At 36.1% G+C, this 27,468-nt stretch overlaps 1 protein-coding gene across 2 annotated transcripts in view; it reads left to right on the forward strand.

The window, feature by feature from the left end:
• FAT4 (FAT atypical cadherin 4) overlaps positions 1 to 27,468 on the forward strand; it is a 193,450-nt gene that overhangs the window by 82,258 nt on the left and 83,724 nt on the right. For both annotated transcript variants that reach the window (XM_070386498.1, XM_070386497.1), the window contains exons 2-6: positions 376 to 507; positions 12,419 to 12,680; positions 14,165 to 14,515; positions 20,958 to 21,880; positions 22,525 to 22,699. In XM_070386498.1, coding sequence (XP_070242599.1) covers positions 376 to 507; positions 12,419 to 12,680; positions 14,165 to 14,515; positions 20,958 to 21,880; positions 22,525 to 22,699 — 1,843 coding nt within the window. The remainder of the gene's footprint in view (positions 1 to 375; positions 508 to 12,418; positions 12,681 to 14,164; positions 14,516 to 20,957; positions 21,881 to 22,524; positions 22,700 to 27,468) is intronic.

Here is a 27,468-nt window from a genome sequence, read left to right on the forward strand (position 1 = left end):
GAAATTTTATACCATGTCATCTGTGTGTCAGGCAGCACTTAATGGCTGAAAGACAGACAGTGCTAATCTGAACAATTCTTCACTGGTGCACAAATCTGGGGATTTAAATGACAGTTGATCTGTGGACCAATTCTATTCTAAACTCCTAGGTGATCATTTTAAATCAGTTACTATCAATACGTCAAATGATCTTTCTTGGCTATTCTTTTCCTATAAATAATTCACAACTTTCTCTAGGGTATTTTCTGGGATGTTATATTTAAAGATTCTGATTCTTTTTGGAAGGCTTAGTTGAGCAGATTCTTGATATACAATTTAACTGGTATTTTGCAGACATATGCAGCATTCATATATTATTTCTTTTCTTTCTTGTAGGTAGAAATAACACTTCAAGATATCAATGACAATCCACCAGTGTTCCCAACAGACATGCTGGATCTCACAGTGGAGGAGAATATCGGAGATGGTTCTAAGATTATGCAGCTGACAGCCATGGATGCTGATGAGGTAGCTCAGATCTTGTCTCTGACTTTTTGAAACATAATTTTCCAGTGATCTATCAAATTTCTACTGTATGTTGACAACATTTATTAACTAATAATTAAGGCTAAGCATTGAGTGCTCTTTTCCAAAGGACATTAACTCTTGAAATGTGACATAGAAATGCTAAGATAGAGACTGTCTAGAGGCAACTTTCCTTTGATCAGCAATTTCAACTCAGTTAATTGCTGGTGCGTCTTAGATTCATTAGCCAAATTATTTTAATTTCTCAAAGGATAAAAAATATTTACAGAAATATCTTATTTTTAATGCCCCATCACTCCCATTTGCTATCTTATAGCATATATAGCTAAGAATTTATTTTTATTTGTATTTGAAAAAAGCAAATTATTGAAAATTAAAAAAAATAAGACAACTTTGAAACTTTTCATTTAACTTGCATATATGCATGTGTGCATGTTAAGTCTCTTCAGTCGTGTCTAACTCTGTGTGACCCTATGGACTGTAGCCTGCCAGGCTCTTCTGTCCATGGGGATTCTCCAGGCAAGAATACTGGAGTAGGTTGCCATGCCCCCCTCCAGGGGATTGTCTCTACCCAGGGATTGAATCCACATCTCTTATGTCTCCTGCATTGGCAGGTGGCTTCTTTACCACTAGCACCACCTGGAAAGCCCCATATATATACATATCAGTTCAGTTCAGTCGCTCAGTCGTGTCCGACTCTTTGTGACCCCGTGAATCGCAGCACGCCAGGCCTCCCTGTCCATCACCAACTCCCGGAGTTCATTCAGACTCACGTCCATCGAGTCAGTGATGCCATGCAGCCATCTCATCCTCTGGCGTCCCCTTCTCCTCCTGCCCACAATCCCTCCCAGCATCAGAGTCTATTCCAATGAGTTAATTCTTCGCATGAGGTGGCCAAAGTACTGGAGTTTCAGCTTTAGCATCATTCCTTCCAAAGAAATCCCAGGACTGATCTCCTTCAGAATGGACTGGTTGGATCTCCTTGCAGTCCAAGGGACTCTCAAGAGTCTTCTCCAACACCACAGTTCAAAAGCATCCATTCTTTGGCGCTCAGCCTTCTTCACAGTCCAACTCTCACATCCATACATGACCACTGGAAAAACCATAGCCTTGACTACATGAACCTTTGTTGGCAAAGTAATGTCTCTGCTTTTCAATATGCTATCTAGGTTGGTTATAACTTTCCTTCCAAGGAGTAAGCGTCTTTTAATTTCATGTTTATGCAAACATAAAGTGTATAACTTAGTAATAGCCTTATATATTTTAAGGAAATTATCCAGGAAGCCAATGAATTTTGAATTCCATTAATAAGTTTCCTAGCAGTAAACTGATTTTGGGGGACACAATTTAGATTTCTGTCTTCCATGTTTATGTTTTAAGTTTAACTAAAGCAATCATTATGCTCCAAACATCATGACAACTTACATAATTTGTAATTTATATTTTTCCCATTAAAAAAATAACGTCACTTGTTTTCTCCTCCTTGCTAGGTAAAGGTTTTAGTTAATTTCTAGAATTTTGGAAAGAGGAATAATGTTCCCATACACTAGTAGCCCATTTCCCTTTTTGCTAAGCCCCAAATAGATAATTTAATTTCCTTACCTCATTTAAGCTCCAGAAGGATATGATAACTTGATTTTTGGCTTATTTAACATAAAAAAGGTGAATAATTCAATAATAGACTAATTTTAACAGCCAGTACAGAATGTAACAACTTAGTCATTTATCAGTCAGTTTAGTTCAATCACTCAGTTATGTCCGACTCTTTGCCACCCCATGGACTGCAGCATGCCAGGCCTCCCTGTCTACCACCAACTCCCGGAGTTTACTCAAACTCATGTCCATTGAGTCAGTGATGCCATCCAGCTATCTCATCCTCTATTGTCCCCTTCTCCTCGAACCTTCAATCTTTCCCAGCATCCAGGTCTTTTCACATGAGTCAGCTCTTTACATCAGGTGGCCAAAGTACTGGAGTTTCAGCTTTAGCATCAGTCCTTCCAATGAACACCCAGGACTGATCTCCTTCAGGATGGACTGGTTGGATCTCCTTGCAGTCCAAGGGACTCTCAAGAGTCTTCTCCAACACCACAGTTCAAAAGCACCAATACAACTAAATGGACCTTTGTTGACAAAGTAATGTCTCTGCTTTTTAATATACTGTCTAGGTTGGTCATAACTTTCCTTCCCAGGAGTAAACATCTTTTAATTTCATGGTTGCAGCCATCATCTGCAGTGATTTTGGAGCTCAAAAAATAAAGTTAGCCACTGTTTCCCCATCTATTTGCCATGAAGTAATGGGACCAGATGCCATGATCTTAGTTTTCTGAATGTTGAGCTTTAAGCCAACTTTTTCACTCTCCTCTTTCACTTTCATCAAGAAGCTCTTTAGTTCTTCTTCACTTTCTGCCATAAGGGTGTTGTCATCTGCATATCTGAGGTTATTGATATTTCTCCCGGCAATCTTGATTCCAGCTTGTGCTTCCTCCATTAGTCATCTATACATTTTGCCAAAGTGTAACTTAGGAAAAGGAAACAAAATAAAGCAAGTACATTTAAGTAATTGTAGTTTTCTACTGAAAATATGTTTAGTACTTTCTAGTAAATTTTGTGTAGAGAAAGTTTTTCCAAACTTTAGCTACCATGAAAAGAGTTGTATGCAGAATGTTTGTATTATTATTGATACATATGAAATATCATCAGCTATAATTTAGTAAATACTGCTGAGATTTTCTTAAATCTCGTCATTGGTCATATATATTTGGATAGCTTAATTCATAAACATTTTTTATCTTTTATTTAGCAAAAAGCTAAAAAACAAAAAAAAGAAGCTCATGCAATTACTATAAGCTCATGCAAATGATACATCAATTAGAGCAGTTGCTACAACTATTTGATGTATCATTTGCATGAGCTTATAGTAATTGCATGAGCTTCTTTTTTTTGTTTTTTAGCTTTTTGCTAAATAAAAGATAATGAAAGTTTATGATACTCTCTGTAGGAACAGAACAAGTAAAACTCATTTATTTCAAGTGATTTATTCAAGGCAGGAATTAATAATCATGTTAATTATAATATACATATCCTAGTGAAATGCACTACTCTCTTCAGTTCAGTTCATTCACTCAGTCATGTCTGACTCTTTGCAACCCCATGAATTGCAGCACGCCAGGCCTCCCTGTCCATCACTAACTCCCGGAGTTCACTCAGACTCACGTCCATCCAGTCAGTGATGCCATCCAGCCATCTCATCCTCTGGCGTCCCCTTCTCCTCCTGCCCCCAATCCCTCCCAGCCTCAGAGTCTTTTCCAATGAGTCAACTCTTCGCATGAGGTGGCCAAAGTACTGGAGTTTCAGCTTTAGCGTCATTCCTTCCAAAGAACACCCATGACTGATCTCCTTTAGAATGGACTGGATCTCCTTGCAGTCCAAGGGACTCTCAAGAGTCTTCTCCAACACCACACTTCAAAAGCATCAATTCTTCGGTGCTCAGCTTTCTTCACAGTCCATCAATCACATCCATACATGACCACTGGAAAAACCATAGCCTTGACTAGACAGACCTTTTTAGGCAAAGTAATGTCTCTGGTTTTGAATATGCTATCTAGGTTGGTCACAACTTTCCTTCCAAGGAGTAAGCGTCTTTTAATTTCATGGCTGCAATCACCATCTGCCATGATTTTGGAGCCCAAAAAAGTAAAGTCTGACACTCTTTCCACTGTTTCCCCATCTATTTGCCATGAAGTGATGGGACCAGACGGCTTGTTCTTCGTTTTCTGAATGTTGAGCTTTAAGCCAGCTTTTTCACTCTCCTCTTTCACTTTCATCAAGAGGCTTTTTAGTTCCTCTTCACTTTCTGCCATAAGGGTGGTGTCATCTGCATATCTGAGATTATGGATATTTCTCCCAGCAATATTGATTCCAGCTTGTGCTTCTTCCAGCCCAGCGTTTCTCATGATGTACTCTGCATATAAGTTAGATAAGCAGGGTGACAATATACAGCCTTGATGTACTCCTTTTCTTATTTGGAACCAGTCTGTTCCATGTCGTTCTAACTGTTGCTTCCTGACCTGCATATAGGTTTCTCAAGAGGCAGGTCAGGTGGTCTGGTATTTCCATCTCTTTCAGAATTCTCCACAGTTTATTGTGATCCACACAATCAAAGGCTTTGGCATAGTCAATAAAGCAGAAATAGATGTTTTTTCTGGGAACTCTCTTGCTTTTTCCATGATCCAGTGGGTGTTGGCAGTTTGATCTCTGGTTCCTCTGCCTTTTCTAAAACCAGCTTGAACATCTGGAAGTTCATAATTCACATACTGCTGAAGCTTGGCTTGGAGAATTTTGAGCACTACTCTTAAGAATTATTATTCGGTGCTCAGCTTTATTATTATTTTATATTTAATAATTACATATATATGTTTTATAATATATATAATCATATATTATATATAATATCATATGTATCATAAATGCATTATGTTATATATATATTATATAATTATATTGTATTTCATAATTATGTATTATATAATATATTATAAATTATATCTATATTATAATATATAATTATAAGTTAGATATAATATTATAATATTATATATGCATTATATATTATATATCATATATTATACATAATATTTTATATTATATAAATATATAATGTAATATATATACATATATTAATAATAAATATACAATATTATGTAATTATAATATTTATATACTAATTATGATATTATAGAAATATATTATATTTGTATAACACTATAATTTATATAATATACATTATATATTACAAATTATATATAAATATAATATACAATATATTATGATTATAAATTCATAAAATGTCTATAATAATTATATATAATTATATTATATAATTTATTATTCAGTGATTATTTGAAAGAAATGCCAACATTCCACCCTTACAATAATATTATGCAAAGTCTATTATAATTTTACTTTCCTCCCTACTTTTCTCTTTTTAAACTGTGATAGAAGGGTTAAATCAAATGCGGTGCTGCCTGTATGTTTGTTTTTCTCCCCGTGACTTTTCTGTGTGTGCGTGTGTGTGTGTGTGCATGTGCACCTGCATACACTTGCCTTGTCTTCAAGTTGATGTTTTGAGATGTGTTTATATTTAGTATGAGATTTGAAGAAGGCTGGGAAGGTCATTACATCTCTAGGTATTTACCTCAACACGATTTTAGTGTACTTTGTTTTATTTCTATTGAGTTTCCCTTTTCAAGTTAAAAAAACTGTATCTATGCCAGTGTTATCACTTAGACATTCTAGGCTTTTTTTTAAAAGTACTAAATGCAAGGTGATGATATCTAGTTTATGCAAGAAGTGCATTTGAGGTGAGACAGTGGGAAGTTAAAGAGGCACAAAGGAGGAAAACTATAAAACAGTAACAGTCTAGGGAAAAGGAAGGAAGACTGTTTGCAATTCAAGGAAAGAGTGGTAGAAATCACCACCAAGTACTTTGTAATAGGACCACTATGTGGGAGCAGGGAGAGTGGAGGTGGAAGGGGAAAAAGACAGTAGAGGCTGGAAGGAAGGAAGTAGTTTTACCTGGAACTTTAAAGAAAAGAAGGACATTTTTGTAGAAGTGCTTTGGCACTATTATTTTTAAAAAATTAAGCTCATGAGATCCTTTTCCTTCTTGAATATGTTTTTTTTTTAACTTTTTAGTGATGTTTTAATAACTACAGACTATGTCCACTCCTGACATGAGGAACCAACATTTCTTTGCCTGTATGCCAAATGGGATGGCTACCTAGGCTTCCTAGGACATTCAGAATTATTGGCTGTTTCCTTTTTTGAGTAGTTTACAATAAATTATTATTAATGTTTTTAGATAAACCTTTTATCTTCTATTCTGTTCTCAGCTCCTTACCTCTAGGTTAAATTTGAAAATATGTATGTACACGTTTGAAATGATTTATCTCTTACCAAATCATGGTTCTGGTTCTTTCTTCATCTAGTTTTGAGTAGGAACCAATATTGAAATGCAAGGAGTTTCTTTTACTTTTTGGCCAGCATTAAATTGTCATGCAGCTATCTTGCAGGTTGATTTTGAAACATTAATAGAATTCTTTAAAACACTAAGATTACATAGGTCATCAGAAAATTATGCCCACATATTATATAGTTTATATACTTTTCCTTAATTACTAAATCAAACATAAAATATTAGTATGTTAGAAAACCTGGTGTAGGTCACTGAAGAATAATGCCCGGTAAAGGAATCTGAAAGCAATATGTACATATTGAGCATAATTTAAATATCATTTGAAACATATGTTGGATCAAGATAGACATCTCTCAGAAGCACATGATTGTCTGTGTCTTGTTTCCTTTGATAAACGAATTATTATGCTTGTAATGGGCCAGGACATTAAAGCTTTATTCCATGGTACCATACTTGCTTTTGAAACTACTACTTAAGATTATAAAATGCATTTACAATTTATAGCTATTTACTTTTAGAATTCCTTCCACGTACTTTTGTCTCTGTGGTTCCTCAGGAGAGTAGAATGTTTTTAAACAGCATTATTTCCACTGTGCTACAGCTGAAATATGATATTTGTTTCTTGTAGCATTGCTGATACTGCATATTTGGGATACTAAATAAATAAATAGACTTTTCAAAAGACCTCATTAAATCATTACTCTTGGCCATGAATTTTCAGACATTCACTGGAACTTCTAATGCACCACATCAGCTGATTTTGAAAGTGAAAAATTATGGTTTATCAACAGTCTGATGCCTTTGGTTTTCTGTTCAGAAGAATTATCATAAGTTCAGGAGTATTAATTATTATAGTCATTTTGTAGATGGGACATTTCTAAATTTTGAACCATTTATATAATAGCTTGAAATACGGTTTTGCATCTTGGCTTTCCCCTAATTTCCAAATTCTATTTTAATAGTTCAGAATTGAGTGTAGCTGTTTTTCTCTGGACTGTTTCACAGAATAGTGGAATTCCTTGTGAAACAGAACAAAAAGTACAGAATGTAGTTAGATTCAAAGTCTAAAATTCTTATTGAATGTTTTTGTTAAACCATACAATTACAATAAATACATTAGATGGTCTATGTACACCTGAATATACAAGATAAATGTGCATAGTATGTCAAATCCAGCTGTCATTACTAAATTAAAATGTGCTTTGAGGATTTCACATTACTAAATTTTAAGATTGGTTTGGGAATGCAGTACAAATATAGCAAATACCTCTAAACATGAATTTTGAAAGAGTATTTTTGCCTTCGACTGTTAGCAGTCATGCCCTTATATATTTGATCTTGAGAATGAAGCATATTTAATCTATGAGGGAAAAGATGTATGGAAACTGCAGATTCTGTAGTTTCCCAGCATGTCAGCCTTAGAGTCTAAATGTCTTAAATTTATGTTCTTCCTAAAAGCTTCTTGAGAGTTCTAAGCCTGGATACTTTAACAAATACATTTCTAGAGCTGATATGGTAATATATCTATATCTATATCTATATCTATATCTCAACATATCTACATATCTACACATATTTGTTTTATATGAGTATATTGAAATCAAAAAGTAATTTTTGAAGTTGACAATTCCAACACTACATATACCTCAGTGTCAGGATGTAATACTATATAAAATAGAAAATCAGACAGTATTTTTCCTTGGATATATAGCAACTCTAATCAAATTTTGATTTAAATTACTCATTTGCAAACATCTCTGTCATCAAATGCATCTAACTTGTTATATTCCTTTTATAAAAAATAATTAAAATAGGAATAAAAACAGTTAGCACTGTCATACACTTAAAGCTTTTCATGCATTGTTGTAGGTCCTTTACATGTGTGAACTCCTTTAATCCTCAGATTCAATACAGATTAAGTACTGCTACATTACAGTCCCATGTATCAGATATTATTACCAGCCAGATTGTCTCGGTAAGGAAACATAGGCTCATAGAAGTTAAGGAGTAGCCCAATGATACATGATTAATAGGTAGTGGAGCAGAGATTCAAAACCAAAACTATGGCCCCAGAGCATGCAGTCTGAACCAGTACAATGTATAATGTGCAACTCAGAATTCCAACTATAATATACATGTGATTGCTGCTGCTGCTAAGTCACTTCAGTTGTGTCCGACTCTGTGCGACCCCATAGACAGCAGCCCATTAGGCTTCCCCGTCCCTGGGATTCTCCAGGCAAGAACACTGGAGTGGGGTGCCACTGCCTTCTCCAATGCATGAAAGTGAAAAGTGAAAGTGAAGTTGCTCAGTCGTGTCCGACTCTGTGCGACCCCATGGACTGCTGCCTACCAGGCTCCTCCTTCCATGGGATTTTCCAGGCAAGAGTACTGGAGTGGGGTGCCATTGCCTTCTCCATACATGTGATTAAGCATATCTAAATCAAACTGTTCATTATTTCAATAATATACAAATAAGTTTATAAGAGATTTTTTGAATACTATAGTTACCATCCCTCATTATCAAATCTAGATTGTGATTTTAATTTTAATTTGCCTTAGTTTGTTTATTTTTGACTCTGCTAAAATCTACTCTTTCTGAAACCTTCCCTTTAACCTCTGTGGCAAGCTGTCCTCTGGGTCTCCCAGGTTCCTTCTCCTCTTCTTTCCTCAGTCACTCCCCTTATTTCCCATTCTTTCAATATGATATTCATTCTTTATGCTGCTGTACCTTTTACTATCTATTCTCATATAAATTGTCAACAAATCATCTGGCTTCAACTGTGAGCCACATAATTGACCTTCAGATAGTTTTATCAAACCCCTTTTCAAATCTCTGACCACATATCCATTCCTATGGCTATAATCATTGCCACATAATCATTTCTATGAAGCTATCCTCCACTCTCTTAACATACCATACATAAAATTATAAAATTTCAATGCATAATGTCTCCTGAGTCCAAGCAGACCTTATCCTGAGATGTCTTCAGCAAGAACATTCTCCTAATTCCCAGCCAAAGTAATTTGAAATTTTTTTTCTTTCTCTTTCACTTTTAGGCTCATTGCATAGAGTTGATAAAAGAAAGAACGAGAATAAAAGAGAATGTTGAACAACTGAGAGCTATCCTTAGTTACTTCTGTATCCAATAACCCATCAGATCTTACTAATTTGTTCTGTGTATATTATGTTTGGTACACAATGATTGAGAGCCTCACTTCTGGGGCAAGATAACCAGGGTTCAGATTTCTTTGTCTCAGTTTCTTTATCTTCAAAATGGGGATAATAATAGTGCTTACCCAACTGGATTGCTTTTAAGTATCAAATCAATTAGTGCCCATGAAGTGATGCGCTCAGAGCAGTGCTTAGCACTCAATAAACACTTAATAAATGTTCTATTTTTCTTTTCCATTCCTTCAGCCAAATTCCTAGTTTATACTTCAGATCTTGAGTGCTACAGTTCAAAGATCTGAGTGAACACAAGAATGCATCCCAGCTTTCATTTTACAGAACAGGGACTTGAACCAGAAAATAATGCAGATTATATAGAGTTTCCTCTTGAGGAAATGAAGTCCCAGTCTCCTGGGGCCAAAGTCTACTCTCTCACCCCTTCTCTGGCCTCTCTTCTTTCCAGTCCATCCTATACCATCAAGAGCCTTAAAAGATTGTTTCCAATTAAAACAAGATCAGTGGTTTCTTGGTCATACAGTTCAATGTGTGTTGTAACTGAGATTCTCCAGTGTATGTGCTGTGCTGTTCTTAGTTGCTCAGTCATGTCCAGCTCTTTGCTACCCCATGGAGTGTAGCCTGCCAGGCTCCTCTGTCCATGGGGATTCTCCAGGCAAGAATACTGGAGTGGATTGCCATGCCTTCCTCCAGGGGATCTTTCCAGCCCAGGTCTTCGCATTGCCGGCAAATTCTTTACCATCTGAGCCACCATGGAAGCCCAAAAGTACTGAAGTGGGTTCCCATGCCCTTCTCCAGGGGAACTCCCTGACACAGGATCAAACCGGGGTCTCCTGCATTGCAGGTGGATTCTTTACCAGCTAGGCCCCTATCCAATCTATACCCATAATCTAATATTTTAGCTCATTTTTTCTTTTTTTGTTCTACGATAAAACTCTCCACACTGGACTTCCCAGGTGGTACAGTGGATAAGAATCTACCTGCCAATGCAGGCAACATGGGTTCGATCCCTGGTCCAGGAGGATTCCACATGCCATGGAGCAAGGAAGCCCGTGCACCACAGCTACTGAGCCCAAACCCTAGAGCCCGCAAACCACAACTACTGAGCCCATGTTCTGCAACTCCTGAAGCCCGTGGGCCTAGAAGCTGTGCTCCACAACAGGAGAAGCCACCGCGATGAGAAGCCTGCGCACTGCAACCAAGAGTGGCCCCACCTGCTGCAGCTAGAGGAAGGCTGCATAAAGCAAGGAGACCCAGTGCAACCAAAAGTGTATAAAATACATAGATTAGTTAATTAATTAAGCAAGCAAATCTCTTCACACTAGCAACTGGTCAAAGTAATCCCTCTCTTTGGTTCTTACAGTGCACATTGTAAGCTTCCATTTGTGCTGTGTTGTGCTTAGTCGTTCAGTTTTGTCCGACTCTTTGCAGCCCATGGACTGAAGCCGATCAGGCTCCTCTGCTGTTGGAATTCTCAAAGCAAGAATGCTGGAGTGGTTTGTCATGCCCTCCTCCAGGGGATCTTTCCAACCCAGGGGTCGAACCCAGGTCTCCCTCATTTCAGGTGGATTCTTTACTGTCTGAGCCACCAGGGAAGTCCACATTTCCATTTAGAGCTTTCTTAATTTAATTACCTTCTTATGTTGAACCAGAGGAACATGAGCTCAGAGTCAGACACAAACTAGGGTTTGAAATCCACTCACCCCCAGTATGACTCTGGATAAGTTAAGTACCATCTCCAAACTTTGCATCTTCTTTTGAGAAATAGTATCTCACAGTGAGAAAAACTGAAAATGAAGTGGCTCAGTCGTGTCCGACTCTTTTCGACCTCATGGACTATAGCCTACCAGGCTCCTCCGTCAGTCCATGGGATTTTCCAGGCAAGAATTCTGGAGTGGGTTGTCATTTCCTTCTCCAGGGGGATCTTCCCAATCCAGGGATTGAACCCGGGTCTCCCGTATTGTAGGCAGACGCTTAGCCACCAGGGAAGCATGAACTAAAGCAAGATAATGCATCCACAGTGCTGTCCCTGGGCCTGGCAAACCTCTGGATATGTAGTTAATAGTATTATCATCATTTGCATTTTCCACAGTGACAGTTTGACCCCTTTCTATGATATATTTTAAGAATTTATATATGTGTGTGTGTGCTGTGCTTAATTCCTCAATCATGTCCAATACTTTGTGACCCTACAGACCATAACCAGCCAGCCTCCTCTGTCCATGGGGTTTTCCAGCTAGAATACTGGAGTAGGTTACCATTCCCTCACATACACACATATATATGGGCTTCCCAAGTGACTCAAGTCTTAAAGAATCCACCTGCCAATGCAGGAGACACAGGAGATGCTGGTTCGATCCCTGAGTTGGGAAGATTCCCTAGAGGAGGAAATGGCAACCCACTCCAGTATTCTTGCCTGAACAATCCCATGCACAGAGGACCCTGGTGGGTTGTAGTCCACAGGGTTGCAGAGTCAGACACAACTGAGCATGCATAGAGCGCGCGCACGCACACACACACACATTTTGAAGGTTGAGATTCGCTGTGTTATTTAATGAAATGAATAGTGAAAGACTATTTAGTTAACTACACTGGACTGTTACTATTTGAAATATTACAGTATCATATGAAATTAAACCCCAGAGCCTCACTTTGTCAAGTATACATTCAGCACAAGGAGCAGAACTTTTACTGTTCTACTTCTAGCAGTTCAGATTCTGCTCTCTTTTCCCTAGGGTGCAAATGCTCTTGTCACATATACGATCATCAGTGGAGCCGATGACAGTTTCCGAATTGACCCTGAATCTGGAGATCTGATAGCTACCAAGAGACTGGACAGAGAACGTCGTTCCAAATATTCCTTGCTGGTTCGTGCAGATGATGGTCTTCAGTCCTCGGATATGAGAATAAATATTACTGTCAGTGATGTGAATGACCACACACCCAAGTTCTCCAGGCCTGTGTACTCCTTTGACATCCCAGAAGACACAACCCCAGGTAGGTGGCACACTTTTAAGTATATTTTGCAAGGGTCACCTTTGACTACAGTTACACGGACTAGGTTTTGGCTGCTCTTGAACTGGGACTAGTATGTGCTACTGGGCATAAACGTTGGATTTTTAAATATTTTAATTAACTGTCTTTGCTACAGTTCCCAAACAAATTTATAGACTTTTGAGAGCAAATGAGAAAAGCTAATCATCTGATGTCTTAATTACAGATATTTGTTTCTGAAAGTATCTGTGACACGCATTGTTAAGTTTCCTGGCAACCATAGTTTTGATACTGTTTTTCCACTGTAAGGATGTCTGATGTGATTATGTTCCTGAGCATAGAAAGCAAAAAAAGCACAGGAAAACCTGTGAATACCCGTTATAGTACTTACTAGCTGTGTGAACCAGGGCAATTAATTAATTTCTCTTAGCTTCAATTCCTTCTTCTGTATATGGAAACAATGATTCTTGTTAGAATTAGGATTAAACATGTATGAGTTTGCTAACATGGGGCTTGAGGATTAGCAGATGCTGAATAAATGTTAGTAGAATAGGAATCCTGAATTCTCACCTTGCTTCTTTGAATATTTTATGTTGTAACTGTTGCACGTGAGTACTCAATATCCCTGTTTCTGGTGTGGGTTGGCTTCTTTTCCACTATCAGAAATTCTTATCTAAAACTGAAATTGTATTGTGAATTATATTTGAATGAGTTTGTAAAATAAGGCATATGTTTTAGAAACTCATTTGACAAAGGAATGAAACATTTATAGAGGACTAAAATCTCACTGCAGTCAGTTCACCAAGATGAATTGTTCATGTCCTTCATGAAATTCCCATCACATTTCTTTCTCACCTCATTTCTAGCAATGGTCATATAAGCTGTTAAGTGGTATGCCCTTAGCATAATTCTGTATTATTGCTTGGAATTGCCAGTTCCTGACACTAGCAGTGGGCCCCAATATATGTTCACTGAATTCATCAATATGGTCATGAATTGGTAGGTAGAAAAATAATGTCAGAAGTTGTGTTCATTTCCCAGAACATTTACATCGCAACATAAGATCTACTGGCTTCCAAGGTGGCACAGTGATAAAGGATACGCCTGTCAATGCAGGAGACTCCAGAGACATAGGTTCAATCCCTGGGTTGGGAAGATCTCCTGGACTAGGAAACAGAAACCAACTCCAGTATTCTTGCCAAGAAAATTCCATGGATAGAGGAGCCTGGTGGGCTACAGTCCATGAGGTCGCAAAGAGTCAGACATGACTGAGTGACTGAGCGTGCACATACACACATAAGATCTACTGGAGATTTGGGAATGTTGACATCCATGTTAATGTAGAAATCTACAGTGTTGTTTTCATTATATTTTCATAGTGATTTTCTAGTTTAAATATTTTACTATACAAATAAATGTTTTGGTATCATATATCATCTCTTAGCAATACCCTGTCCCATTAATTTTAGATTCTCAATTTATTCTAGGTTCTTTGGTAGCAGCTATTTTGGCTACAGATGATGACTCTGGTGTGAATGGAGAAATTACATATATTGTGAATGAAGATGATGAAGATGGCATATTTTTCCTGAATCCAGTTACTGGAGTCTTTAATTTGACTCGAATGTTGGATTATGAAGCACAGCAATATTATATCCTCACTGTTCGGGCTGAAGATGGTGGGGGACAATTTACTACCATCAGGGTTTACTTCAACATACTAGATGTAAATGATAACCCACCCATTTTCAGCTTGAATTCATACAGCACATCTTTAATGGAGAATCTACCTCTAGGATCTACTGTTCTTGTGTTTAATGTTACCGATGCAGATGATGGTATGTACTTTATTTTGCATACTTAAAGCTTATTAAACATTAATCATTAGATTTATATCATATTTATTTACTGTGTGCAGCTGTCACAAAATTGCATTTTGTAAATATAGATCCAAAGTTGAGGAATAGGTTTATAACTTAACTATAGAGAATTAAAAAACTAAGGATTTTATTAGTTAAGTTCTTTTTTATAACACTTACACAGCATACATTGTGTGCATCTTATAAGCTTTATAAATTTATCTTCCTTTATTCTCTCTGAATGTGTGACACCACTGCAGTTTAGCAATGTAGAAGTCATAAAGCAGCTTTTTGGTAGGTTTTCTTCAGATAACTATTTGCTTACATATATTCTTTTAACATAAAAAGGATAAAATGTGGATGCTAAAGGAAAACCAAGTCTCAAAAAATACTTCAAACTGCATGATTAGTTTTATATTTCTGACCGAAAATGGCTCAGAGTATCTCAGCAAGCTTTCGTGCTTTAACTCCAAAGACGGTCTCAGATCTCTTTAATTTTTATGCTATATAATCTAGTTGAGATTTTAAATTAAATCTAGACTTTACAATGTTTGATATTTGTTTATTTGATTTGTTTGATTTTTATTTCTTTGAAAACTTTAAAGTATGACTCCCTTGGTCTTTTTTTAAGACTAATTTTGTAACTATACATACCAGATAATATAGCCTTTAGAGATAACATTGTACAGATTGTCAATCTTTGTTCGGAAAGTTAATACCTTGTTTTTCCTTCCACTGGATGCAGCTAAATGTTCATTTAGTTAAGAAAACAAGGGACAGTATTTTAAGAGGAAACTGGTCTCTAGCCCAAGGATATGCCTCGTGGCATAGGCATATCAACCTTAATTTAGAATTTCCTGGTTCTTGCTGACTTAAATGATTTATGTGATCTCAGAGTACCATTCATCCCATTCTGCTCTATACTTAGTTTCAAGAGTGTCTAGAATCACCACTTACAAAGATATGAGAGGCAGAGCACAGTGTATTTATATATCTTTCAATTCATGAAATAGGAAATGCTTTAATTAGAATTCATTAAGTGCATTTTGAAGTTTTCCTCTCTTATTTAAGCATAGTTAATAATGAAAACATAAATATTCCTAAAACAGAAGTGCCTATAATGTTAGTACCACAAATTGCTAAGAATATTAAAAACAACAACTGACAGTTGTCAAATACAGTCATCCCTTGTACCAGCAGGGGATTGGTTCCAGGACCTCTGGAAAGTTAGTGAAGTGAAAGTTTAGTTGCTCAGTAGGGTCTGACTCTTTGCGACCCCGAGGACTGTAGCCGCCAGACTCCTCCGTCCATGAGATTCTCTAGTCAAGAATACTGGAGTTGGTAGCCGTTCCCTTCTCCAGGGGATTTTCCTGACTCAGGGATCAAACCCCGGTCTCCTGCATTGCAGGGAGATTCTGTATCTCTGAGCCTCTAGGGAAGCCTCATTGATACCAAAATCCAATATGCTCAAGTCCTTTATATAAAGTAGCGTAATGTTTGCATACAACCCATGCACATTCACCCATATACTTCAAATCATCTTTAAATTACTTACAATACCTACTACAATATAAATGCTATATAAATAGTTTCCAGAGCACAGAAGATTTAAGTTTTGCTTGAAATTTGGAACTTTCTGGAATTTTTTTCCCTCAAAATATTTTCGGTCTATGTTGGTTGAATCCTTGAATGTGAGACCAGCAAACATGGCGGACCACTTGTCCCTAGTATGTAGCCAGTCCTGGCCTAAGAATGTTGCACAGTCCTTCATGTACATCAGCCTAGTTCTGTACGTGTAAGTGTCTCCCGTTAGACTTTATGCACAGTTGAGGTTAATCTTCATTTTGAATGTTGCCTTATCTATTATTATAAACTTAATTAATTTACCTGATCTCTGGATATGAACATTTTTTAATTTGTTGTAACTTTTCCGTAGTGAAGAATTATCTGTCAAATTTCTTTGTGACTTTAAGCATTAGAGAGAGCCTATTATATCATAAGATTGTGTGCAGGTCTAGAGTAAATTCCATTTATCCTCAAAACTCAACTGTAGAGAACTGAGAAAATAGCAAATAAGAAACTTCCTTTGTGAAGTTTCCATTCCTGCTGGAATATTCCATGCAAGCATATTCACAGAAATGTATTAACCATTGACTTCAAGTTGCTTTTTATGGATTTTTTTTTCCTTTAATTGTGTTAGATAAAAGTTTCAAGCTACAGTTTTTCATTGTTTTAGTATTGAATACTTTTATCAGTGTAATTTCCTGCACCTTGACCTAAAATATAGGACACAGTTTCTATTCTCTCTGAATTTCAAGGATCATGATAAGACTGTACAAGGGTAACCTTCTTTGTTTAAAACTGCCAACTCAGTTATACTAAATAGCTCCCAATGTGTTTCACAATGTTATTTAGACTTTTCTAATTAACAATTTAGTTTTAATCTCAGACCAAGAGCTTTCAGAGGAGATAATATTGTCATCTTAAATGAAGACATTTTATATGAAAATAAATTTAACATTTTCTGCTACTTATATCTAGATTCTCTAAGTTTAACCTAAAATTTTAGATTGCATAACCATTTATAAGAAAAAAGCAAATATTTTACTGTGTTCACAAGATAAGTAGCACATGTGTTAATCTCAAAGCTTTCATTCATATAGCTAAGAAAGTATTATATTGAGGCAAAGTATGGTGGGTTCTAGAGGTACAGAACTTGTCTGCCAATGCAGGAGATACAAGAGACGTGGGTTAGAGCCCTGGGTTGGGAAGATCCCTTGGAGAAGGAAATGGGAACCCACTCCAGTATTGCAAGGAAAATTCCATGGATGGAAAGAGGAGCCTGACAAGCTACAGTCCATGGAGTTGCAAAGAGTCAGATAGGACTGAGCGACTGAGCACACACATTATAAATTGAAGTTTCATAGAAATAGTCTAGCTTTGATAATTATTATATTATCCTAGAAATAAATTCATATACTCTTAAAAATATTGGGGAGTCACAGAGTACTTTGAGAATAAAGTAATTATTGTTGAATAAATTTACTGATATATGCTTGGTACACAATGCAGATCAACTGACCTGTAAATGAGTTTCATATTCCAGTGACCTGATGACCTTGTTGGAACTGCTTTATAAAAGTGAATGCTGTTTGCAAGAGTTCCATGTGTTGCAGCTGTACGATAAGTTGACAAATACTAGTTCATTATAGAAATAATTAGGCATTTATGGACTGTGAATAAATATGCACATTTTGTAACAGAGCCACATACCTACAGTTATGTGCTGTATTTCCTGGAACTAAATTATTCTCAACACTGAAATAAAAACCAACCAAAAAAAAAAAAAAAAAACCCAACACAACCATACACACAATAAAACTGCCAGAAAGAATCATGCAACTAAACCACTTTCAGAACACTGAACATAAATGGTTAGAAATATGGACTGTTCTTAGCTTAAAGATCTGGGGGCTGTAAAAGCCCACTAAATTCAAGTTCTAGCACGTATGAATAAATTATAGAATATTAAAATAATATGTTTACTGATTCATGATTGGGATATTTGATGCAAGGAGTAGAGAGAGAAGAATGGCCTGAGCTCTCCGTTTTTTAGGATAGTATAAAGGTTCAGGGAGAATTTTGAGTCTCAATATGTATACATGTATTTTATAGATGTAGAGCACATGCCCAAAGTCACTTAGACATGACAGGAGTGAAAAGTCCTTTTCTTGACAGTAAAGTCCATAGAGATGGTTTCCATGACCTGTAATTGCAGCAGTACAGTTTCAGTTCCTGAGGTGAAAGCTATTTCTTAGATTGTGCTGCAATATTTTGTGCAAAACCAGTTGTATTTCTATGTTTATGTTCTCAAAGATAGTGACTGTTATCATTACCAGTTCATTTTTAATGTCATCATTTGATATAGTCATCATTATGAATTTAAATATAAAATCATTTTTATCTTTTTCATAATTCTAGTTAATATTTATTACTTCCACCACCCACCTACCCAGCAAACTTTCTCCCTAAAAAAGAGGCTGTCCTGCTGTTTACAACAAGGCCATAAAATCTTGGGATCATGTTCTCTTTTTGCCTCTGCAGGTTAATTGTTTACTCCAGGAAATAGCATAAAAAGTGGACCAGGGGTGTTCCAATCCTAGATTTAACTGCTTGCCTTCCAGTTGATTTATGTAGAAATGTGAAGCCATCACTTTGTAGCCATGTGTAGTTTTGTCAGTATTTTAAATTTCTTTTGATCTTGGGCATGAAAGGTTTATATGCTTACATAGAAATATATCTCTGCTCATTGGTATTATTTTTATTCAGGTGTCTTCATAACTTTTTCTGAATAATAATTGTGTCTGAATTTTTACCTCAAAGAACAGGAACTAAATATTTACTGACAGAGTTAGCCATAGGAAATGCAAAAAAAAAATTCCTAAGAGAGTAATTCTATTTAAAAATATATTAAATATATATCACTATAATATATATGTGTGTGTGTATGTATATATATATATTTAAAATCAAGTTACTTTCTCAATCAAAATACTTTCTCAGTAATATATCCATATTTGGTACCAGTTGATGAAACCTTTTTCTTTTTTTTTTTTGCATCAGTTGATAGAACTTTTCTTCCCCCAAACCTGTGGAATTTTAAGTCAGAGAGTTGAAGTAGGCTGTTGACCTTGTTCTATCCAGATCTTAAAATTCTCTTTATCTCCTGCTGGCGAGTTGACCTGTAGCCTCCATTAGCTTTATTTATTCATATTTTTCCTGATCCTCAGTGTCCTAAGTATTTTGAACTTTATAACCTCTGCTTTGTTCTCTTGTGAATGGTCTTAAATAAACTGCAAAGATTAAAAGCCACAACTCTTAATGAGGAGAAAACCCCTACCTTTTCAAAGATCTACTCAATCCTTGTTTATCCTAGATATTTTTGTGAATAAGCCAGTGCCTGAAAGTTATCTCCGTAAATAGTTTCCTCTGCATCAACATATAGACAAAGGATATTAGATAAGAAACTATCAAAGCATGGGAAAAGAATAATTCTAGCATTAAAAAAAAAACAAATAAGCAGGCACTACCTGGTAGGGAAAAAAAAAACTGTATTACTCAACTAAAACTTGCCTTTACAAGGACTTAATGGGTTTCAAGAAAAGGCAGAAGCTAACTGAAGTATCTACAGAATCCTAAGAAAGAGTACTTTTCAAGAAAAGGGTGATCAACTTGTTCTAGAAGACTTTTGGCAAAGAGTGGACATCATTTTTGACACTTGAATAGTTAAAGTTCATAAATATAGGAGCCATTTGTAAGTAGTTTATATAACTCAATGGATTTTCCATAGCATAAGATCCCAGAGTAGAGCATCTTTATTAAGGATGGATTATCTAGATGTAAAATATGTTTCTTAGAAATTCTTAGGCCATCCTATAATTGCCCAACATGTTTATGATAAAATATAAAAGTACACATGACATTATGGACCAGTGAAGAAACTGCTATTCTGGGGCAGGAAATATAATTTTTTCTTTGTGTTTGCACTGCTTATCTGTAATTTAGCTTTAAATTATTTACTAAACCAATAAGTAGGCTGAGCGATTCTCTACATCATCTCTAGAATTCTACAATCATTTTCTGAAATGATTTATATGCCTTTTTAAGTTAAAATGTGACACATGTTCCTGGGAAAAACTGATAAAACATTATCTAAAAATAGCCCAAAAAGAGTGTGAATCTTTATATTTGGAGTCTTTTATGCATACATTTACTGCTAACATTTTCTTCAAAAATACTTTTAAACCACAGTAAATAAACATAATAAACTTTGAAAGAGAATTATTTTCTCAGAGGTATTAGCCAGACACTTAATAGGAATTAAAAAGTATTTATTGGTTCTGCCAAGAAATGTAAAAGTAGACTTAAAGCATCCATGACTAATGCCATATATCAGAAAATTTTATTATCATTCTCTGAAAATTGGTGTTGGCCTCAATAAATTACTAATGTGATAAATGTTTGGCTAGTAGTAGAGTGTGGCACTGTTAATGTTGAACTCTCAGGAATTATGTGACAGAAATAAAGAAATGTATAGAAAAATATCCACTCTCTAGTATATTTTTTTTCCTCTTCACTCTCGTAATTTAGCATTTCAACACCTTGGTAAATAGCCAGCAGTATATAGATCATTTGTTCACCAGATTGTAAACATCTTTTCAAATCAAATGATACCAAGAAAAAAGTTATGGGTTATGTATTCCTTAGAAAGAAAATTAACTGTGGCTAAACCATTCATAAGGTGTGTTTGGAGGTCATGTGTATCAAATACACAGGTTCATATCATGAAATTTTTGGTGCAGTTTAGTTTGCGATCAGCATTTAGTTCAGAAAATTTAATTTTTTCCCCCTTCCATTTCAGGCATCAACTCTCAGTTGGCTTACAGTATTGCTTCTGGCGATAGCCTTGGGCAGTTTACAGTCGACAAGAATGGGGTATTGAAAGTTCTAAAACCTTTGGATCGGGAGAGTCAGTCCTTCTACAATCTGGTCGTTCAAGTGCATGACCTGCCACAGCTTCCAGCCTCCAGATTCACAAGCACTGCTCAAATCTCCATTATTTTGTTGGATGTCAATGATAACCCCCCAACCTTTCTTTCCCCTAAATTGACCTACATTCCAGAAAACACACCTATTGATACCATTGTTTTCAAAGCCCAAGCAACTGACCCAGACAGCGGCCCAAACAGCTACATTGAGTACACCCTACTGAACCCTTCGGGAAATAAGTTCACTATCGGGACCATCGATGGAGAAGTAAGGCTTACTGGAGAGCTAGATAGAGAGGAGGTTTCCAATTATACTCTCACGGTGGTGGCTACGGACAAAGGTCACCCATCTCTGTCTTCATCTACAGAGGTGGTAGTTATGGTACTTGACATCAATGATAATAACCCTGTTTTTGCACAGGCTATGTATAAAGTGGAGATTAATGAAAATACACTTACTGGAACGGATATAACACAAGTATTTGCAGCAGATGGAGATGAAGGTACAAATGGACAGGTCCGCTATGGCATTGTCGACGGTAATGCCAATCAGGAATTTCGGATCGACTCAGTCACAGGGGCAATCACCGTGGCTAAGCCTTTGGATCGAGAGAAGACCCCTACTTACTCTTTAACTGTTCAGGCAACAGATCGGGGCAGCACTCCCAGAACTGATACCTCTACCGTCAGCATTGTTCTACTGGATATTAATGATTTTGTCCCCATATTTGAGCTATCTCCATATTCTGTAAATGTCCCTGAGAATCTGGGAACATTACCCAGAACAGTTCTTCAGGTAAGTATATTTAAATCAAACAAATATTGTGCTCTTTGTAAGACAATTCATTTAATTACAGTGTCATGCTGCCCCACTCTCTTCCTCATTCTCATCCAAAAATGCTTACCTGCTGATACAGCAGATCTCGAAAAGGACAGGTTTATGAAAATTACTCCTAAGGACCTGTTGATTTCCTTGTAGATGAAATATTGTATTTCAGTTATATCCTTTTGTGTTTATCTCTGCTGCACACATTTGTGCATTTTTGAATTTTGTTTCACTATAACAGTTATTCTATACATAGTAAGAAAATAAAATGATGTTAAAGTTTGAAAACTTTTACAAACGTTGCTCTTCATTCCTCTTTACAAATCCAACTACCTGGATGAATCTGCTGTTAAAAAAATTTTTGTGAAGTCTTCCAAAAATGCAATGTGTTATTTTATACCTGGTTTTATACAAATTATATATGGTACTCTGTGCCATTTTAAAATTTTACCTAAAACTTACAAACATGTCTCTGAAACCTTTTAATATTGGTCTGTATGGCTCTACCCTATTATTTTTAATAATACACTTATTTTTAATAATACACTTTATTTCATGATATACATTTTGTGAGTATTACTCACATTCATGGCCTGTATTATTTTCTCCTGTAGGTGGTGGCAAGAGATGATGATCAAGGTTCCAACAGCAAACTCTCGTATGTTCTATTTGGTGGTAATGAAGACAATGCTTTCACTCTCTCAGCTAGTGGAGAACTTCGAGTAACACAGAGTTTGGACCGTGAAACAAAGGAACATTTTGTCTTGCTGATCACAGCTACAGATTCAGGTAAATCTGTAATAACCTTGTTCGACAGTGAAAAATTTCTTCATAATATATGTAAATGGAAGTATGTTTACCACTAAACTAAATGTTCTTTGAAATTTACTAATGCTTGGAACTGCGGTTGTATCCACACCATTTTATAGAACATATATCACTTTATGAAATTTATATGTAAATGTTAAGTGTTTAAGCACATTACAAACAAAGCTGTACTCCTATAAGACACAATATATCCTTGCCCGGTAGGCTGACCCGGTATCTCTGGGGGTGACTCTATACTCTCCCCCTTGACTGTGGATATTTCAAGTACCTTAGCTTTGAAAACATTCAGATGGTTCTAACTGGTCATGGAGATAAGAGAGTGGGTCCAGAGTTCTACTTCATTAGTCCTGTAGGTTCTGCAAAATCATAAGTAGATATAATAAGCATCTGATGAAGCCCCACAGAACTCCAAAAAGGGTACCAGTGAGAGCCTGGCTTCTCACTGAGTAGCAGTGTAATGAACTACGATAGGGAGAAAGAGAAGCAGTATACATTAGCTCTCACTGTTTAGAAACAGAAATTGCATACAGTTGTAGAGCAAGTAGCATAAAATACAGTCTATTCAAAAAGTAACATTACTGTTAACCACTGTTTTGTTACAGTTCTAATTCAAAGCTGAAACAACTAAAATTTGTTAAAGAACCTCTGTGCCTTGAAGAAAGTAGATGTGCTTAAATATGTGTTGAATAAACAAATGAATAAATAAATCATTGATCTTCAAAAGTCTCAGGGAATTATGAAGCATTGTCCTTACGTAACACTCATTTATAAAAATTGTTAAAACTTACTGTTTTAATTGTTGAAGTTAGTAATGTTGACATCTCTTTATTAATTTGTTGAAATTGTTTTAAGAACAGGCAGATCTGTTGGAACTTCAAAGGACTGACATTTTTGGTATGTGGATATTTATGTAGATGTGTGGCTACTGCTATAGGAGAATTATTCTGAATTTCCAAATGAGCTGTTTTTGCTGTGGTTGAAATGTTTTTGATGAATATAATTTATTGCTATTTTTGTTATTTGTGACCAATTTCAGAGTATACAATTTCATGTCACCACTTCATAAAAAAAGGAGATTTGAAGATTAAGAGTAATTACAAATTTCTGTTAAGTATACTAATGATAGTGCCACTGCTTATTTATCAAGATGGCTCTGTCTGTATTATTTGCCGTTTACTTCATCTTAGACTATTGCTTTGTGAAAGAAAGCACTAGTCTCTTTCTTTTTTTTTTTTAATCTGTGTGAATGACTGTGTTACATTGCATGCAAACTATAAAATCCCAGGCAATGATGAGCAGAATGTAGTGTGGTAACCATATAAAACTTAAACCAAGTTGATCTGAAACATGTTTCATTATATGTGTAGGCAGTACTTCTCGGTCAGTAGATAAACATTTTCATGTGGCAAATGCAGTCACTGCCACATGGCTCAGGTCAATCCATATTTCAAGAGTCGTCTGGAGAAAAGAAAGGATAAAGAGGTGTACAAACCAGTAAACGGTCAGATATTTGGAGGTGAGATTTTATTATGAAAACACCGCAGACTCAGCTCTCCTCTGCAGTTGCTGGATATGTGCAGTCAATTCTAGGCACTCCCAGAAACAGAGTCTTTGTGGAGATCATTTGGGGGAGGAGAAACCAGACCCAGGAATCTGGCTGCTAAGGCATCCGTCACTATAAAACTTGCTGCACAAGATGGTGTGTCACACGAAGGTCATCCCAGGGCGAGGAGCAGATTGTGATTGTGAGAATCAGAGATGCAGTGTAGGGTGACCCTGGACGGACAGGGCACAACTCATAGAAGTTCTCCATCAGGGGATTTGTGATTTGGAACATTCTAAGTCAAAAGCCATGTCAGAGAAAGAATGTAGACATCTAGACAAGAGTGTATGTTTTCAATCAGATCATTCTGAGAATTTAAAAATCTTTTTGTGCGCCTGTGAAGCCAAGAGGGAGATATTGTGCAGGGGAAGGGAATGGTTGTTTTCTGACATTTGGCAATCTGAGTCATGCAGTTTGCCAGATTTTACAGATATTAACCCATTTCTACATATTACTTTATTATCTCAGAGACTATGGTGTGTTTATTTCCACTGTAGTTTCAGTAAACTCCTCAGAGTAATTAAGTAATTTGCTCAGGAGGTGGCGCAGTGGTAAAGAATCCACCTGCCAATGAAGGAGACTCAAGAGACGTGGGCTCAGTCCCTGGGTTGGGAAGATCCCCTGGAGTAGAAAATGGCTAAACTACTCCAGTATTCTTGCCTGGAAAGTCGCATAGACAGAAGAGCCTGGAGAGCTACAGTCTATAGGGTCGCAAAGAGTCAGACACGACTGAGCACTCATACACACACACACACACACACACACAGCCAAGACGTGGCAGAGTAGGTATTCAGATCCTAGTATATCTGACTTCCAAGTTTAGTGTATGTGAAGGTTTTAGTGCTGAGGTAAAGTAAAATTTGAAAAATATATATTAATTTCCAAAATAATTTTATTTGCAAAATGAACCCAATAATTGTCTATATAATATACTGATTAAAAGCTTTAAATTTGAACTGATGGTGATTTAAATTCTGTTTCTCTCAAATTTTTTTTTTGTGATTCAGACAAAATCTATCATCTCTTTCAATCTCAGTATTTTCTCAGTAAAATGGGGATAATAGTAATTACAAAGTAGTTTATTACAATGTTTAACTGATACAGTATTTGTTAAATATGCCTAAAACATTTTATATATAATGATTTTAATGAATTGTGATCCATGCACTTTAAACATTCAAAAATTCTTATGAATGTCTGCCCTGTTTCTTACTAGTCTTATTAAAAAATGTATCAATTGTTTAAAAAACATTTTTTTAAAATTGCAATTCATATTTTTTTCATTTTATGCATTACTACATTAAGAATTTTTATTGTGATATCAGTTTTTTCAGATTTCCAAAGAATATATTGCATGGTAAGTGCTTAACCATTTAAAAACTGTAGGTCAGCCAAATTATGGTTAGGGAAGACTTTGTGGGCTAGTCAGCAAACTTAACCACCACTTGTAATGATGCTTCTCCATCAATATGACAGCATAAAATTGACATTTCATTAGGAAAAAAGAATGAAAGGAAAAGAAAAGTAGGAAGGAAGGAAGCAAAAGAAAGAGGGGGAAGAAGAAAGAGGGAAGGAGGGAGGGACCAAGGAAGGAAGAAAGGACGGGAAAGAAAACTGGAAATAATAGAGTTAAAAGTGTTCTCTTCTAGTACACTTGGGTGAGTCAGCCTGTTGAGAGGAATTTTCACAACGAGGAGATTCATTAGAGTATTGGTCTAAATGTGCAGACTTCACAAGAACCAAGTCCTGGTTTCAGGGAGCTGGACAGTGTGCATTCATGATGCCATCAGCCATGATCCTGGGGAAAATTGGGGATCTAAAAGTGTTAATATAAGGACAAATAATGCAAGTGCGACTCTAATTTCTATGAAGGACTGTTGCCATTAAATGAAAAATGTGAAGACCAAGTGTGTTTATATTCTATCCAATAATGAGATAGGAGAGTTATGAGTTATTAAAAACTTACAGTTCAGATTATCAGTAAAATGAAATTATGTGGATGTCTGTCATTCAGGGCCTTAAGCATAATGTTAAGAATCATGATGGGAGCATGAATGAGATTCAAGGACATTGGTCCCTTGGTCAGAGTATTTTGGCAGTCTTAGAAATTAGATAATTACTTGAAAATTTCTCCAAAGTACAGATTTTTATGAGTGCTTTTTTGCGGGGCTGTCTTGAGATGGACTGGTGGCTTGTAGGGACACAGGAGTAGAAGAATTCAAGTAGGTGTATGGAGATCCTTTAATATGAATCATATAAAGCAATCAGAAATTGTGAGGTGTGTTGGACTAGATGTTTTTAAAATTATTAAAACTCATGTGCAACCATAATTTTATACCCAATTCCTTTCTATACTTCCAGTGTCATCAATATCCACAGTGAGAGCTTCAGATATCAGGCTTCAGAATTTGCAGTTTTATATTCCAGGAATGAAGTCTCTGACACAGGATTTAAAATACTTATTCACTGCTATGATTTAAAAGTCAAATTAGTAGATGACATGAGAAAATTCAGAAAAATATGGCAGCTTTTAAGTCCCAGATGCCAGGTTATTCTCAAATTGGCAGTGTTCTGAGAACCAGGAAAATATCAAAGTGTTCTAAACAAGAAAAAAAAAATTGACAGTTTTATTCCTTAGCTCACAAATCATTTTTCCTTTGCTCTTTTGAAATTCTTACCTGATGGCAACCCAAAGATGGGTCAACTTTGGCAATATGGCAGCAATTGAAGCAGCAGCTTATTTTTATCAGCAGAACTCTAAATCTTTGAATATTTGTGGAGAAGATATTAGCATTCCACTTTCATTGTATTTTTATTTACTGACTGCATGGCTGTAGAGTAGCACATCTGGAAGCTCTCTAAGGACTCCTGTCCACTGCTTAAAATGAATACAAGCACACTATCCTATATGTGTGGGACCAAATGTTGCATTGTTAAATAACAAAACCAGGACAGAGAGTAATAATTCTACCTCACTTTTTTTTTTCCTCTCATAGGATTTACTTACTAAGGATTAATTTAAAGAGGTGAGGCTAAAACTCAATTAAAGATAATATTTGTTCAACTGATATAATAAAAAGTATGGATGTTCTGCCCTCAGTCCAAATTACTCATTGTTATTTCTTCT

The sequence above is a fragment of the Bos mutus genome, chromosome 17 (assembly GCF_027580195.1).
Source record: "Bos mutus isolate GX-2022 chromosome 17, NWIPB_WYAK_1.1, whole genome shotgun sequence".
Classification (NCBI taxonomy): Eukaryota; Metazoa; Chordata; class Mammalia; order Artiodactyla; family Bovidae; genus Bos; species Bos mutus.